The sequence below is a fragment of the Rhinatrema bivittatum genome, chromosome 6, assembly GCF_901001135.1.
Source record: "Rhinatrema bivittatum chromosome 6, aRhiBiv1.1, whole genome shotgun sequence".
Lineage (NCBI taxonomy): Eukaryota > Metazoa > Chordata > Amphibia > Gymnophiona > Rhinatrematidae > Rhinatrema > Rhinatrema bivittatum.
In genome coordinates, this window is record NC_042620.1 from 112,946,848 (window position 1) to 112,964,170 (window position 17,323).

The 17,323-nt window shown below is 44.0% G+C and overlaps 1 protein-coding gene across 1 annotated transcript in view; it reads left to right on the forward strand.

Annotated features, from left to right (window-relative positions):
* Positions 1–17,323, forward strand: part of RAPGEF4 (Rap guanine nucleotide exchange factor 4) — a 464,996-nt gene that overhangs the window by 33,192 nt on the left and 414,481 nt on the right. Inside the window, exon 3 of the mRNA XM_029605798.1 lies at positions 8,198–8,342. Within this exon, the coding sequence (XP_029461658.1) occupies positions 8,198–8,342 (145 nt within the window). The remainder of the gene's footprint in view (positions 1–8,197; positions 8,343–17,323) is intronic.

Below are 17,323 nucleotides of genomic sequence, written 5' to 3' on the forward strand. Positions count from 1 at the left end.
GATAGGCCATAAAGGATTTTTTCTGCCATTATGTTTCTATATTAAATTACGCTATGTGACTGAGTTGACAAGCCTGTTGTAGGATTATATACTGTAGGTGAGTCCTGCTTTTGTTTTACATGATGTTATGCTGAAATTATCCCGCAACTGTTTGGGGTGAGGTTTGAGTCTGAATGTGTGTGTTCTCATAACTGCTATTTTTGCTATTTTTGACAGCTGCATTCTGACTCAGGGTTTGGTTATTACGTAGGGATGTGAATCGTTTTTTGACGATTTAAAATATCGTCCGATATATTTTAAATCGTCAAAAATCGTTAGGGCCACGATACAATACCAATTCCCCCGATTTATCGTCAAAAAATCGTAAATCGGGGGAAGGGGGAGGGCAGGAAAACCGGCACACTAAAACCCCCTAAAACCCACCCCCGACCCTTTAAATTAAATCCCCCACTCTCCCGAACCCCCCCCAAATGCCTTAAATTACCTGGGGGTCCGGCAGCGGTCCGGAACGGCCTCCTGCAATTGAATCGTGTTTTCAGCCGGCGCCATTTTTCAAAATGGCGGCGGCCATAGACCGGTTGGACCGCCGCTGAACGACCTCCTGCAGTCGATCTCCTGCCGGTGCCATTTTCCATACGGAAAACGATTCGCGGCAGGAGATCGTTTTCCGGACCCCCGCTGGACCCCCAGGGACTTTTGGCCAGCTTGGGGGGGCCTCCTGACCCCCCCAAGACTTGCCAAAAGTCCAGCGGGGGTCCGGAACGACCTCCTGCAGTCGAATCGTGTTGGTCTATGGCCGCCGCCATTTTGCGCCGCCATTTTGAAAAATGGCGCCGGCTGAAGACAACACGATTCAATTGCAGGAGGCCGTTCCGGACCGCTGCCGTTCCGGACTGCCGCTGGACCCCCAGATAATTTAAGGCATTTGGGGGGGTTCGGGAGGGTGGGGGATTTAATTTAAAGGGTCGGGGGTGGGTTTTAGGGGGTTTTAGTGTGCCGGCTCACGATTTTCACGATTTTCATGATACTTTAAACACCCAAACGGCAACAATACGATTCCCTCCCCCTCCCAGCCGAAATCGATCGTTAAGACGATCGAGGACACGATTCACATCTCTATTATTACGTGACTTTAAGCTAAATGGTTCATTGAAATGAACTCCAGCTTGAGTTAAGCTCCGCACTCAAAGCACTACATTTATTTATTTATTTGATTTATATTCTGCTTTTCAGACAGTTCAAAGTGGATTACATTCAGGTACTGTAGGTATTTCCCTGTCCCCAGAGGGCTCACAATTTCACAGGCTGATGCAACAACTTGAAACTCTGTGCGTGGTTTCTTAACGCACACGTTAAATATTTTTAACTCCTGATGCAGTAAGCTAATGCTATGCTAATGCATCGGGAATTCAAATGAACAGATATTGGCTAAACACATTTTACCTTGGTGGTGGGGTGAAGAAAAAAAGAGAAGAGTCAGCTTCTGGCTTGCACTATCCTATGGCAGTGGTTCCCCATTTTGAGAGTATCTGAAACTGGGGCTTTGCACTCGAGGTGGAGGTGGCGAACTGCCAATCCCCATGGCAGCTGCTGGCAACAGTATACTCAGGACAAGGCCTACAAGTGCTATAATCCTGTTTCGGGCCCATTTGCTTGCTTTTTTGAGTGGGAAGCTGTTTAAAGGATTGGAATGCTTCTTTCTCAATATGTCTCATGCACTTTTTCATCCCATCTTGCTTTGATGTGGAAGAGGTCAACATTTCTTTTTTGTAAATAATTGTATCAAGTCTATTTCCTTTTTCTTTATCACATCCATTCCTGCAGCCAGTCCCTAGAATACTGATGATATGGCACAGTGACTTAATTAGCACTGGGAACACCTCAGAAGTGGAATACAATTTCCAGTGTTAAGAAAATCAGGGTTAAGCCAGCTTACTCCCTGCATTGGGGAATAATGATTACTGCCCTCATTTGCATGGGATTTCCATGCGAGGGCAGTAAGACAAACGGACATTTTTTAATGCACATTTAGGGAGCATAAAATTCCTTCCTGCATTGGCAGTTAGATTTATGTGCACATTCAAGTGTGGGTGAAACTGTGCATTCTTATGTATGCACCTTATTGCATCAGCCTTGCATCAGAGTTATTGACTTGCCCAAGGTCATAAGTAGCAGCACCTGGACTTGAACCCTGACTTCCCTGGTTCATAGCCCACCACTTTACCCATTAGATGACTACTCTACTCCTTGTAGTTGGCTTGTGGAACTGATCATCTCAGCATTGCAAATGATGGCAGGTAAAGACCAAAATGGCCCATTGAATCTGCCAAATAGTGATTTATCCACTTTGGTTAGATGTACATACAAATTCCCATATGGAACCAGATACCCACTCCCCTTGTGTGTCTTTTAGGGTTATAACTGTCACTCTATGTAGGTTACTCCATGCCTTCTAGGAAGCACAATGCAGTTATATCACTGATGTTTTGGGCTGTAACTGCTATTCTGTGCATGTTATTCCAATTCTTCATTACCATTTTCTGTTTATCCCATTCTTTTTTCAAATTCTATCACTGTTTTTGCCCTTCCTCTGGGGAGGGCATCCATTACTCTCTCCATGAAAAAATGTTTTATTTCCTGAATCCCGATTCTACCCTCTTGGAGCTTCACATCATGACCCCTAATTCGAGTTCATCAGTCTTTCACAATTCAGTAACCCCATTCAAAAATATGGTCAACCCTTCCATCCATCACATGGACCTCTACTCTCTTCCTTCCCAGTCCACACACCTCCCCCCCCCAAAAAAAAAACCCAAAACCCAAACAAACCATGTGTACCACTATTCTTCCTGTTCTTCTCATCTATTTCAAAGTGAGGGAAGCTGCTATGGCCAGTCTTGGGACCAGCTGGTAGAAGAGAAAACCAGTGGTGGCAGCAGTAGGTTATCATTGAGTGTGAGCCAACATGCAGCTAGAGTCCCTGCAGCAGCCCCGCCCTCTTTCCTCTCACATGGCCTTTTGTGTGGGAGGAGGGGCCACTGCTGAGACTGTAAGCATGTGCTGGCTCATGGTACTTGGGCTCACCTATAACCTGCTGCTTCTCTCCTAACAGGTCTAGGACTGATCACAGCATCATCTGCTTTGGGAAAGATGAGCTGAGGGAGACTGTGGAAACAAGGGATGGGGGTTTCAGGTGTGTGTGTGGGTGGGGAGGGGGGGGGCAGTGGAAAGGCTTAGAAGGGGATTGGATGTCTGGGGAACAGATGACAGTCTGCTGTTAGGGAGACAGGTAGTTGAATTGCCAGGAATTATATAACTAGTTTAAAGATCCTGCTGGCCACTGCCTTCCCTTAAGTAAAACCTGCCAGGCCAACCAAATACCATTCAGTTGGCAGCCCTACAGAGGGCATAGTTCTGTCCAAAATATTGACTTTGTTTGCCTTCCATTAATTCCCTTGCAAAGCAGGTTTGCTTGCATTCTGCCACCATAGCAGTATTAGGGTTATGAGGACACCTAGGGCCTGATTTTAAAAAGCATTTACTCACCTAAAACTGGATTTTACTCGAGAAAATGCACTTTACTCGTGTAAGTGGGTTTTTGAAAATTGCTACAATAGCAGTTACATTTATACGTGTAAATCCTTATGAAAATTACCCCCCTAGTGTCAGAGAGATTCTGCAGTCTGGCTAAAGAACCACGAACCTAACAGTCCTATCTTAATATTTTACAACTGCTATCAAGCATCAGAGCCATAATATTTGCTTGCTTCCAGAACTGCAGTAAACAAAAGTTTATTTTATTTTGATTTATATCTCACCTTTTCACAAACAGGTACAATAGAGATGATAAAATAAAAGCTTTAAAATACAATGCTATGCAGGTGTTTTTTGGTGACAATGTTTTCTTGCTATTTCATGGAAATATTGGCTTAGCGTAGATGGTTAAAAGTATATATATAAAAAAAAGACAGAACCAATAAACATATATATACCTCATCTTAGAAGTAACTGTTATGGCCTCCAAACTGTTGTAATACTATCTCCTCACATTGCATTTAGTAATGATACTTGATCAGCAGACTTTGCTTTTATCCCATCCACAGTAAATTAGATGTGTAATCAATGTTTGTAATATGCATGGGAGGAAAACCATGTTTATTGCATGTTACTGCACACTGGCTTTGCACCATAGGTCTCAGAGCACAGCTCTTTCAAATTCGCTATATGACAGCACTGCTTTTAAAGTTCGAGTTAATCAGAAAACTACCTGCATTTCTCAGAGGCTTGGCCTAAAATTCAGTGAGAAGTGCTTTGCTCACAAAAGAATATGTAAACCCTCCAAGAATCAAAGGCTTGAAATATTTAACTTCCAACAGTGGTCCTTTTTTTTAGTATTTGTGGTCTAATTTTTTTTTCCCACAAATGCAAATGCTTCCAATTTTAGATATTCTGGATTTTGTGATTTTTCAGAAGTAAAATGTAAAGAAATCCTTAGCTAGTGCCTTCACACTTTTTTACCTGGGAACTTTCGATTTGCAGTCACCCTGAGATTTTCATTGATTAGCAGCAGAGGGCGTGAGGGGTAGGTCAGGCAGTATGTGCACAAGCTTTATACTCTTTCGTACCTATACTCTAACACACTCGCATGTTCACTCGCATGTTGTCTCACACACACATACAAGCTCATTTTCACACACATGCTCACTTGCATTGCTCTCATTCTCCAAACACATATATCCATGCCCCCCTCACATAAACTCCTCCCATACTCGCTCATCTCTCCCCACTCCAAATCCACCAGTGGCAGCAATCTCATTAGGGCTCCCACGGATGATGGGACTTTTTCCAGCTATGTCATGCCCTGCTCCTGCCATGGGCCAGTGGGACTCCCCATTCTTCCAGCCATGCCATGCCATCACCTTATCCTGCTGTGGGCCTATAGGACTCCACCCCCCCTTCTTCTGGTCACCCCATGGGCCAATCGGAAGGGCAGGAAGAAAGGAGGAGGCATAAGATTGACCTGTGGGGTAGGAGAAAAGGGAGAAGGTATCTGATGGGCCCATGCAGGCCACTCGGACTCCTTCCAACCTGTGCAGGCCACACAGGTTACTCACTAGCAGCAACAGTATCAGGCACCCAGAGCTTTTAGGTCTTGGCCTGGAGACTGGTCATTTCCATTAGAATTCTGGAGTCTCTGGGTTAAGTCTGGAGAGTTCCCAGGTTCAGACAAGTCACGCAGTTTATTTTTTTTTTTGCCCGATGAGTCCTATTTTCTCCCTTTTGTTCCAGCTTTATTGGATCCAGCGCTGGAATACTGGTGCTTTCAGCTTTCCTTTGCAACTGCCCTCCTACTATTTCTAATTTGGTCATTATAGTATTGGTCCCCCGAGGCTGCGAGCCATGCACCAGGGCTCCTTTAGGAATTCTCTGTCATGGACTCTAAATCCAGCCACCAGGAATCGTCCCAATGGAGACCATGACTCCCTTCTTCCATCCTCAACTCAGGGCCGTGAATGCTGCATTTGCAGCATCCCCAGACCTAGGTGACCTGGGGTATAAAAGGCCTGTCCCGGGAGGCAAATCCTGGACCCTCCCACTGGCTGGCCATGCTAACAGAATATTTAATGTACATTTACAGATAACCTACTGCATGACAGCAGAATTCTATGTGAAAACCTGCACCAAGGTTCTTTCTGACAGAAAGATGCAAGATTGTGATTGGGATATAATGCTGCTACTTAGGAGGTGGGTTGCTATGCCTTTGAAAGCTCAAAGGAGGTGAAGGAGTCATGGGAATAGTTGTCAGGCATTAGGAGGAGCTGTAAGGTCTGATCTTCTTTAATAATGGTCATTCAATGGATCTTCCACGTTAGCTCTTTAGAAAACAAGTCCTTATTTTTATTTTGTAGTGATGGGATTATTTGGGGAAAGTATCTTATTTTTCTACAATGAGCCACTTTTTGATCCTACTGGAAGAATATTTTACAAATTTACATAAACCCCCACACAATTGACAATTTTGTTGCAAACTTCCCTCTTTTCTCTTTTATATTCTAGTCTCACTAAGGTACTGCAGAGCCTGTACTGTTGTCCAATAATGCTCACCAATGTATGTCATATTTCTGCTGTACTGATGTTCAGCTGCAATCCATTTAGTATATGGAATGTCCACAATGTGAACTATTAGCTTTTTTTTTTTCCCAAGGCAAAAACTTCCCAAGATGTAATTAGATGGCATTCAAGATGAGGGTAGTTGTAGGTTGAATTACCTTTTTGAGATGAAATGGCAGTCACAAAATAAATAGATGAGGTCAGTTTTGATGGCGATGATGATTTATGACCACTATTTGCACAGTGGTAAGGGAGTCTGGATGACAGTATCTGGGACACCTGTGATGTAATGGATTTTAATGTTTTCATTTTTCTGTTCTTTTTTGCACCCAAACAAATATGCTATTATATTAGACTCGTACCCAGTGGCGTAGCCAGAATTGATTTTTTGGGTGGGCACAAGGTTAACATGGGTGGGCTGTAGGCATGCAGGTCTACTAGTTGTTTTTTTACTGATAAATAATGCCAAATTATGCAGCATAGCATTCACATCTACGCCTAAGTATGAGGTTTACTTAATGATACAAACATAATTCACGGTGATTTGTGGTACTTTAGCCTTCTTATTATTACGATTTTATACACGTCTCCTACCTGTCCATAAATTTTGAGAGAGCGGTTGTGTTGCTTATATTTAAATTGCTAACATCTCAAAATATAGATATATATTTTTACCTTTGTTGTCTGATCTTTGTATTTTTCTAATCAGTTGGTCCTGGTCTCTTTTTCCCATTTTTTCCCTTATAGCTCATTTCCTAATTCCTTTTCAGTGTCTTTCTTCTATTACTGTCTTCTTCCCTTCCACACACACACACACACATACACGCTTTCTCTCACAGACTCCCTCTCACACACTCAAGCTGTCACTTTCATATGCTCTCCCCCCCCCCCCCACAAGCTCACATTCACGTTCTCACTTTCTCACCCCTCCCCAGGCTTATATTCTTATGCACACACAGACGCACATCCAGGCACCCATTCTCACCCACACACATAAACCCAGACTCCCATTCTCACCCACAAACCCATGCTCCCAGTCTCACCCACACATATTCAAGCTCCCATTCTCATCCATACATATACACATTTAAGGTACTATTCTCACCCACACATACACACATTCAAGCACCCATTCTTATCCACATATTCAAGCTTCCATTCTCACCCACCCACACAAACCCAGGCTCTCATTCTCACCCATATATTCACAAATTCAAGCTCCCATTCTCACCCACCCACAAACCCAGGCTCCCATTCTCAACCACACATACACACATTCGAGCTCCCATTCACCCACATATTCAAGCTTCCATTCTCACCCACATACACACCCAGGCTCCAGTTTTCACCCACACACACTCCCATTCTCATCCACACATACACATTCAAGCACGTGCACAGCTTCCGCTTTCTCCCCCAGAGCAGGAAGATCAGCTGCCTCTCCTGCTGCCACAGGCCTCCTGCTATCTTCGGGCGTCGGGCAGTACTGCCCGCCGAACTTCCTGTCGGGGGGGGGGGAGCGGAAGCGCAGAGCACAACGTCCACTTCCTCCCTCCCCTCCCCCCCAAGCAGGAAGATCGGCGGGCAGTACGGCCCGACGCCCGAAGATAGCAGGAGGCCGGTGGCAGCAGGAGAGGCAGCTGATCTTCCTGCTCTGGGGGAGAAAGCGGAAGCTGTGCGCGGCGCTTCCGCTCCCCCAAACAGGAAGTTCGGCGGGCCGTTTGGTCCGAAGATAGCAGGAGAACGGGTGGCAGCAGGAGAGGCAGCTGATCTTCCTGCATTGGGGGGAGGAAGCGGAAGCTACGCGTGGCGCTTCCGCTCCCCCCCCCCCCCGAACAGGAAGACCGGTTGGCCATACGGCCGCAGCAGCGCTTCCCCATGTGTGCAGTGATGGCGCGCGAGGCGTGGGTTCTCTTGTTCGCTGTCGCGGGGATGGGATCCCGCGACAGCCTTGCAGTTCCGGTGCCAGTTGGGTGGGCCTGGGTCTAAGTTGGGTGGGCACCTGCCCACCCAGGCCCACCCGTGGCTACGCCACTGCTCGTACCATTTTATAACTATTTGCAATGTGTTTTTTTTTTCTTCTTGCAGACCATTGGAACGCTCTGGTGAAGATGTGGATATTATATTTACCCGACTGAAGGAGGTGAAAGCTTTTGAAAAGTTTCATCCAAATCTTCTTCAACAAATATGTTTCTGTGGCTATTATGAAAATTTGGAAAAAGGAGTAACTTGTAAGTATTTCTTTGTGTCTATTCATTACTTGCAGTACAGATTAGGAGCTTTAAATTTAAAGAGACTGAGTGAATATAACTTCTTGGAGATAGGATACAGAGGTAAGGCATGGATATATAATAAAGAAAATACAGATTTGAAGTAAAATTCTGAAAATTAGCCAGAATGATATTGAATATGACTCTTTTTGTTGCCATGTGTCCACATCGCTCTCTATATATGAGAGTGAGTGATTGAGAGAGAGACTACCTATAAGGCCCTTATAGTAGTTAGGTATTTATACTTCTATATGTGGCCCACCTATTTACTCGAGGTGAGGTTTAGGTAGTAGTGTGGGGGTTAGGGGCCAATTTGACATGCAGAGTGAGACGAATGAACAGAACAGTACACTCTTGTGAAGATTTGATGTCCTTCGGAGTGAGGAATCTCACACAAAGATGAGATTTGTACAATGTTCTCTCAACCTAGCTTGATGTTACCCAGGTAGAGAGTCCATCAAGCTAGGATGAGAGAACATTGTACAAATCTCATCTTTGTGTGAGCTTCCTCACTCCGAAGGACATCAAATCTTCACTAGAGTGTACTGTTCTGTTCATACATCTCATTCTGAATGTCAAAGTGGCCTCTGACCCCTACACTACTACCTAAATCTCACCTCGAGTAAATAGGTGGGCCACATATAGAGGTATAAATACCTAACTACTGTAAGGGCTTTATAGCTAGTCAGTCTCTCTCTCTCTCTCTTGCTCACTCTCACCCTAAAATACTCAAAACTCTTCTTGCAAAAAGATCACAAAGTGTAATATAGCCAAATTACACAGCTTAATACAAATGAGAAATGTGTAGTTATTTCTAGTATTGCAATATGGCTGTTAAAACTGTGATATGGCTTTGCAAACTAAAGCCAGCCCACTTGGATAGAAATCCCACCCCAAACTCCTCCCTCTTTTCCAAATTAACATCACACCATGCATTATTTATTTATTTATTTATTTATTTATTTATTTAAATGATTTATATACCGGAGGTTCCTGTATAATATACATATCACCCCGGTTCACAAGGAACAGTAACTGTCGCTACATTTAGCGGTTTACATAGAACAGAATAAGAATAAAACAGGAGTTTTTACATTGAACAAATTAAGTAAACAAGTTTTAACATTGCAAAAATTAATCTAAGTAGGTTACTTTTCTTCGTGTTCTTGGCTCTAGGGGAAAGCTTGTTTGAACAGCCAAGTCTTAAGGTTCTTTTTAAATGTAGAGTGGCATGGTTCCAGACGAAGGTCTGGAAGGAGCGAGTTCCAAAGTGAAGGGCCCGCTGTGGATATTATGGTGTTTTTCGCATGTGTTAAGGCATTTTTTGCATGCGACAATGCCTTAACACGTGCGAAAAGGCCATAATGTGGCTTGCAAAATAACCCCCTTAGCCCCCTAAATTCTAGCTGGTTATCTTATTAGCCAATTAGAATTTAGCCAGATAAGTGATCAAATATTCATTTAGCCAACTAATTTCTGAGTTAGCCAGCTAAATGCTTTGAATTTGGTCATGATAGTGATTTTTTTTAACTTACACACTACATTTTTATAGGATCTGATCTCTTTCACTGGTTGAATCTCATCAGCTTATGATTCTTGTCCATTCCAAATATAGACATATATAAATCATAGTGATAGATTACTGACTCAAAGGCTTGGCACTAGTAAAAGTGGTGTATTACTGTGATTAGACTTCAGGGAAGTATGTAAATTGTGAAATACTCTGCACGATATGCATACCATCCCTGAGCAGCAGTAAAGCATGAATCGTTATTTGAACTTTGAACATTTCTGTCCCTGGAAAATTATTCTGGACTGATCCATTGATTTGATAGCAGTCAAAAGCTGTGTGTCTAGGTAAGTTTCCTGAAACAAAGATAATGTCATGATCTCAAAAAATAAAGGTTTGACTAGATTTCGAGAGCTAATATTCTCTTCTTCAGGTCAGAATTACAGTGACCTCACAAGTAATTTATCTATGAGATTCAAACTCTGAACAGCATTTCAAACTTACTATTACTACACTACTTGATTGCAGCATAATAAATAACGGTGTGGATATTACTAACACAGATGCATAATCAGAGGTTAGGAATATGGAAAACTGACTCAGATTTACTGGACGGGAGGGTTGGCTCAGCAGATTTCTGCTAATCTCTTGGGCTTCTAGCTCCTTCGTGTTTCCTACTGAAGCCCTGGTGTCATGAGCTTTCATTTACCAAGTACCAATGGTTTTTTGTTTTTTTTTTTAAGCTATCACAGTGACAGACTATATAGCCAGGGGCTACAGACAGTGATTACCTCTGGAATCAAGTACACTTGCATCCTGAGTTTGGCCAGTAGGTGACACTTCTGCACAATGAATAGAAATCCTTTCCCTTGTAGGCTGTGAATGTTGCATCTGCAGCATCTCTAGCCTGGATTAGCCTTGAGGAGCAGACCTCAGGAACTGAACACGTATCTCACATATGTGCAGCATGCAGCACTGCCAACAGGCTATTAGATGAAACCCCTACTGTAGTTTGTTTTTTTTTAACTGATAAAGCATGTTCTGACATTCATGGAGTACTAGTAATGTCTGGTGGTCATGAAGTAGGTTCTAGTTCTTTATTTTCTATGGAATATTTTTTCCTTTGACATTTCCATTAAAAAATACAATGTCAGAGGAGCAAAAGTGAGCAAAGGCTCAACTCGGAGCCGATTTAAAAAAACAAACAAACAAACAAACAAACAAAAACCCCAGACAAATGGCCCTGCCCTTCCTGCAAGTTTCACCCATTATATTACTAGATGTCACTGCTGACATCATCAAGGCTTCAAGGCACAAACCCAATATACACAATAATGTTTAAACAAATGCAGCCTATTGTTTTCTGTGCACAGTGCATAGTGCATTGACCATTTGGGACCTGCATCCAAAGTGGTAGTGGTGAATTTGACTGTAGAAAGGTACAGATTACCATGTAGTACCATCAGTAATATCACTTTAAAAAACCCCAAAACTTGAGGCCATAGTGGCTTAATTCTTTTCTGTTCACATTCTAATGGGTTGTACAGTAAAACTAATTAAAGATCTTAGGGCTTGATCTACTAAGGCTTTTCTCCCATTCTGTGTCTATGGGAAAAATGCTTAGTAAATGAGGCCCTTAGGTTGTCTGAATTGCTGTAGGAGATATGAAATGTTTCCATCAATACTATATTATGTCTTGGATTATATTAATGAAAAAAAAGAGGTCACTCATGCATGCAAAAACTAGATGGATGTTAAATAGGCTACTAAACATTCTTTAGTATAATTTTAGTAACATCTGAAAAATCACAATACAAGACACCAATGAATGTTCATGTGTAACTGGTATTTTGTACTGCTGAGGTTTGCAGTAATTGGTTAGATATATTCCACAATGAGTGAGAATTCATTAGAAGTGAGCAAAAAGATTGTGACACTTGAAACCCTGCCCATAATCCAGTTATTCCTAGGTGGCCAATGATTATTTGTGAAAACTGTGAGAGGCACTACCTTCCTTCTGTTTTGACCTTGACTTTAGTGGCTAGAGGCAGTAGAAAGTGACCAGGGAACCCTTTAGAGAGGAGAATTAGTGCAGATAATTATTTGTGTAGTTTACTTTAAATAGAATCGTTCTCAGGAATCTCACAACTGTTGTAGCTTTTTAAAAATAGCTTTTTTTTTCCCCTCATTTGTTTGTTTCCTAACTCCATCCAGAGTTTAACTAAACATTTGTTGGCTTTACTTACCAGCATGGTAATCCGCTCAGACAAAAGCTTAAACCTACCACAGCTAGAGTCAGCTTTTAGGGAGGGGCACAGCTTTGGCACACACAAACATCTAGTTTGGCAGTAGTAAACTGCTACAAACTTAAATCCATTATGGTTTGGCTGCCTTCTCAGAATAGTTTCATTCTTCTTTCTCTCCTCTGTGCTTCTGCAGCAAGATTTTAAAGGCCTTCAGCTATTACCAGCGGTAGCTTTATAATGCTTGAACCTCCCAGTGGCTGTCATTCCCATGATAACAGACTGCTCTCCAATCTGCAGCTGGCATGCATGTCCTCTATCAATTTTCTGCAAGTTAGATACACACTGTTGCATATTCTCCAATTCATACTCAGAACATTGGGTGGTCCTAGCTGAGAAACAATGGGTGCTAGAAATTAGTAATGTGCATTCGTTTTTCCCAAATTAGGCAATTTCAACAAAATTGCCTAATTCGGTATGGTTCGGGAGAACCGGAAAACGAAAGAAAATTTTCTGAAATTTTGGAAAAATTAATTTTTCGTGTTAGTGCACGCTAACTCCTGCCCCGTTAGTGCGCACTGTCGGGGCTTAGCGAGCACTAACTCCTGATAGTGCGCACTAACACAAAAATCGAGGCCCCCCAAAAAAAAAATCCGAACCGAGGGAAATATGAAACTTCCTGCGGGAGGCCCTGAAACAAAGCCCGAGACGATAGGGCTTAACGAAGCACATCTCTACTAGAAGTTCCCTTCATCTTACCACTCTTTAAACCAGTCCATGAAAATTAAAAGTTGGGCAAGACAAAAACCAATGAGTGAGCCATGTATTCTTATCCTTATTGCTATGAATGTACTTCAGTGGCATTAGGTTGGTGACCAATATAGAATTCCTACCCAGGAAATTATAGGTAAGGATAATTTTCTAAACAACTTGGGGTGAATTTTAAGTTTGCTCACATTAAAAGGCCCATCTATGCGAATATCTGGGCAGCGCAAATTTTAAAAGCCACAGATTACGCACATACATACATGTGCGCAAGTAAAAAAAAAAAAATAGTAATAAAAGGGGCAGAATTGGGTTGTGTCAGGGGCATTCCGGGCTAGGACCAAACGTTACGTGTGTAAATCCAAATTTTAAGTCCAGTGCCTACAGCATGCAGTAGGCTGTTAGCCGCATATATGCAGCTCTTGATGAGGTGTAAGTCTGCATAAATCTCTGTTTAGAACTAAAACGACTGGGTGAGGGGTTTTTAAGGTCAACTGGAGGAGTGCAGGCTGAAGAACCAGATGGGTCTCGATGACCTTGAGATAGACTGGGCAAACTGTTGGACTAATTGGTATAACTGAGAATGTACTTCAGGGAAGCATGTTTTAAAATCTGATACCCGTGCGTTAAAGCCGACAAAGTCCTAAGGAAGATACATGCACTACATTTGCTTGAGTAATCATTTAAAATTAGGAGCACACATATGCACAGTGGGTGTATTTTAAATCGTACACGCGAAATTGTGAGTGCAATTTAAAATTCCAGTGTGTGTGCACCTGCGTACTCATTTTAAAGTTATCAATCCTATGCGCATAAAACACGGGATTATGCGGTAATTTGCTTGTTATAAAATAATGTGGGTATTGTATGCATAAGTATATGCATAACCTGATATTGTGCATGTATTTTATGTACACAAAAATAGATGTTCCAGGGTAAAATTGAGATTTACACATGAATCCTCCTTGGGGCACATAAGTGACTGATGGGATTTTGTGATCCTGGCACTAGCTTCTGTCAGTTCAAATTTTTCAAAATAGTCAGATGGATGGTGGAATAGACCTAGCCTAGAGGCAAGGGTTATATTATCTCATCCTGGTCAGGGAAAGTAATAAAATCCTCCCTTTTTCTTCTGTGACCATCTGACTGCACCCCAAAGCAAAAACCTTCAATATTCAATTCCTTAGGTAGCAGGCTCACATCTTGAATCCCTGGGATTATGAGTAATCAAAGTCTCACTCACTGGAATATGTTGGAAAAATTATTAACTCTTGTTCTTCTGGGGTCACCAGCAGTCAATTCACAATAATAAAAAAAGCACTAAAAGGGTGAATTACAGGAATCCACGGCAGAGATAAGCAGGTCAAGGCCTCACCCCTCCTTCCTCATAGACTTCCTGTTAAATGTAACACATGTGAGGGATGAGGCTACTGCAGAACCTTGAGTACACAAAGTGTGGCTAGAGGTCCTGCTTTGAATTTCTTTTTCAAAGTTGTTGCTGCTGTTGCAGCCTGCTAGGGACAACACTGCTTTAGTCAACAAGTGGCAGGGAAACAGGCCGAGACAGAGGCACAGCAGAACTGACAACACTCTGGCATCTTTCAAAATTTAAAAGGAGCCTGGCTGCGTGCGTAACCCGTGTTACGAGCACAAGAGCCAGGCCTCAGCAAAGGAGAGGTCCGGGGGGCGGGGAGGGGCGGTTTAGGGGGCAGGGCAGGACTGGAGGTGGCCGGTACAGCAGCCCTTTGCCGCTGTGCCGGGGGATAGCGCGCCGGCACCCTGCCAGCATGCGCAACTTGCTACTGCTCCTTTGGAGGAGCAAAATGTAAATTAAAAAAAATAGGAGTAGCTAGGATAGGGATAGGGGGCGGGTAGGAGAGGGGAAGGGGAAAGGAGGTTATGGGTAGGGGATAGGGAACTGGGGAAGGCCGATGATGCGTCGCCATGCGATTTTTGCTTAATTGTGCCCCCCCTTGCGCGCACCACCCCGATTTTATAACATGCGTGCACCGTGGTGTGCATGTTATAAAATTGTGCGTCCATGTGCGCGCGCATATTTTAAAAAAATGTACTCTGTATTTTAAGAAAGGCTGGAGTCAGGCTACATTTATGTTTCTAGGCCTGGGGGATCACCGCTCGGTCCTACATATGGTGTCATGCATGGGATTTTTCTAAAAACTCCTTTATTTACCCCACTCATGTACAAAATATATATAATAGGATGAGGAAAGTTTCATACATTTTCTGTAACATGCCTCCTCGGCATTGTACACAGAATATTATGAATTGTAATCATAAACTCACCTCCATCCTACCTTAGTTTTTTTAAAATATTTTATGTGAAAAAAATTATGGGGCGAATTTTCAAAGGGTTACGCGCATAACCCCGAAAACCCGCTCCTGCGTACACTGAGCCTATTTTGCATAGGCTCGGCGACGCGTGCAAGCGCCGGGACGCGCATATGGCGGGGCATGGGTGTGGTGTGGCGTGGCGGTTTGGGGGCAGGGTCGGAGCCTCCAGGCACAGCGGCCATTTGCCGCTGTGCCTGGGATCACAGGCCGGCCATTGGCCGGCGCGCGCAATCTACGCCTGCCCGGAGGCAGCCGCAACTTATAGGACAAAGGTAAGGGAGGGGGGTTAGGTAGGGCTGGGGGGGCGGGTTAGGTAGGGGAAGGGAGGGGAAGGTGGGGGGGCGGAGGGAACGGAGGGAACGGAGGAAGGCTGTGCGGCTCGGCGCTCACAAGTTGCACAATTGTGCACTCCTTTGCGCGTGCCGACCCTGGATTTTATAACATGCGCGTGGCTGCACACACATGTTATAAAACCGGGCGTAGATTTGTGTGTGCCGGGTTGCGCACACAAATCTACGCCCGCATGTAGTTTTTAAAATCTGGCCCTATGTGTTTTGTGCACTTAAAATCAGCAAAATTGCTCAATCTTCCTCTGTTTTTTAAATATTCGACGCTCTCCACGGCTAAATCACAGTTTTGCCGCTCTCAGCATCTGTATTGCAATAGTTATTAATGCTCTCAACAACAATTTCTCAAGTCTTCGACGCTCTCCTCATCTAAATTGCAGTAAATCCCTTTTACCACTCTCAGCGTCTGTGTTACAATAACTCACTTTGAACACCCTCAGCAACAGTTTATTATATGCCGCTTCCATATCCCTTCAATAAGGTAACTATTTTACTGAAATACCCGATCAACTTAGCTTTCTAAAGCATTGCACAGAAAAAGAAACCCAGCCTCCAAAGAAAAGTGCAGAGAACCTGTGGCTCTAAAACAAGGTACAGAGCACAGGGTTTTGTGAAAGGATGTGGCTCAAAAGCTGCACTGAAGAAAAAGAAAAGTTTCAGGTAGAGAGGAACATGTGAGTGTGTCTGGTTGAAGTGAGAACTGGAAAGTGGAAGGTTTGAACCAGCTAAAGTGAGAAGCTCTGCTGGAGGTAAATAGGGATTTAATAGTAGCAAGTTAATGCTGGTCATGCAGGGGTTTTTTTTGTTTTGTTTATTTTTTTTTTTCCTTTGAAAAAAAAAGGAAGTGAAAAACAGGTGCAGCAAGGCTGTGCTGAGCAGGGTGACACCTTGGGAAAAGCTACCAAACAGGTCGATACAGTTATGTCGCGTTAGAAAGAGTGTGGCAGTGCCAGGCGCATCCTCGTTCCCCGCACGCACAGTTCTCTTCACCTACCGCTCGATACTCTCTTCAAATTGCATGCAAATGCATGCCGCGTCTGCGAAGCGTTAGGCGAAGGTTAGGCCCGCGCAACCCATTTTACTGTATAGAGCGCCTTTACAGTATCCTGGGTGCGCGGGCCTAACGCTTCACGGCCACGCTGGTATCTGTCATTTCAAATGACATTTGAAATGACAGGTACCAGGAAGTGGACAGTTATGTTCTCCGATGCTCGGCAAACTTTCCCCCAGCCCCCGCTCACCTGCCCTGGCCGCGTCCGGTCTCCAGTGCAGCCCCAGTCTTGTCCCCTCCTCCCGAAGCAAAAAAAACAAAACCGAAAAAGTAGCAAGGGAGAGACGGGCAATCCTAGGCTCGGGCCTGCTAGTCCCTTCTCCTCTCCTCCCGAAGCAGGGCGCGAAAAGCAGCCTTGCTCCGGGAGGAGGGGGGGGCAGTTTAAAGCGACGAAGCGACTTACTTTTGCAGCCCCCCCCCCCCTCCGGACATCGGCGACCACCGCGGCTCCAGCCTCCAGCTGTCAGACAGACGCATCGCACGTGGGAAAGCGGCCCCTATGCGTGCAATTGGCTGCTCAAGACGTGACGTCACGACGTTTGGCGTCACGGCATGTGACGTCACGTCTTGAGCAGCCAATTGCACGCATAGGGGCCGCTTTCCCATGTGCGATGCGTCTGTCTGACAGCTGGAGGCTGGAGCAGGAGCCGCGGTCGTCGCCGATGTCCGGGGGG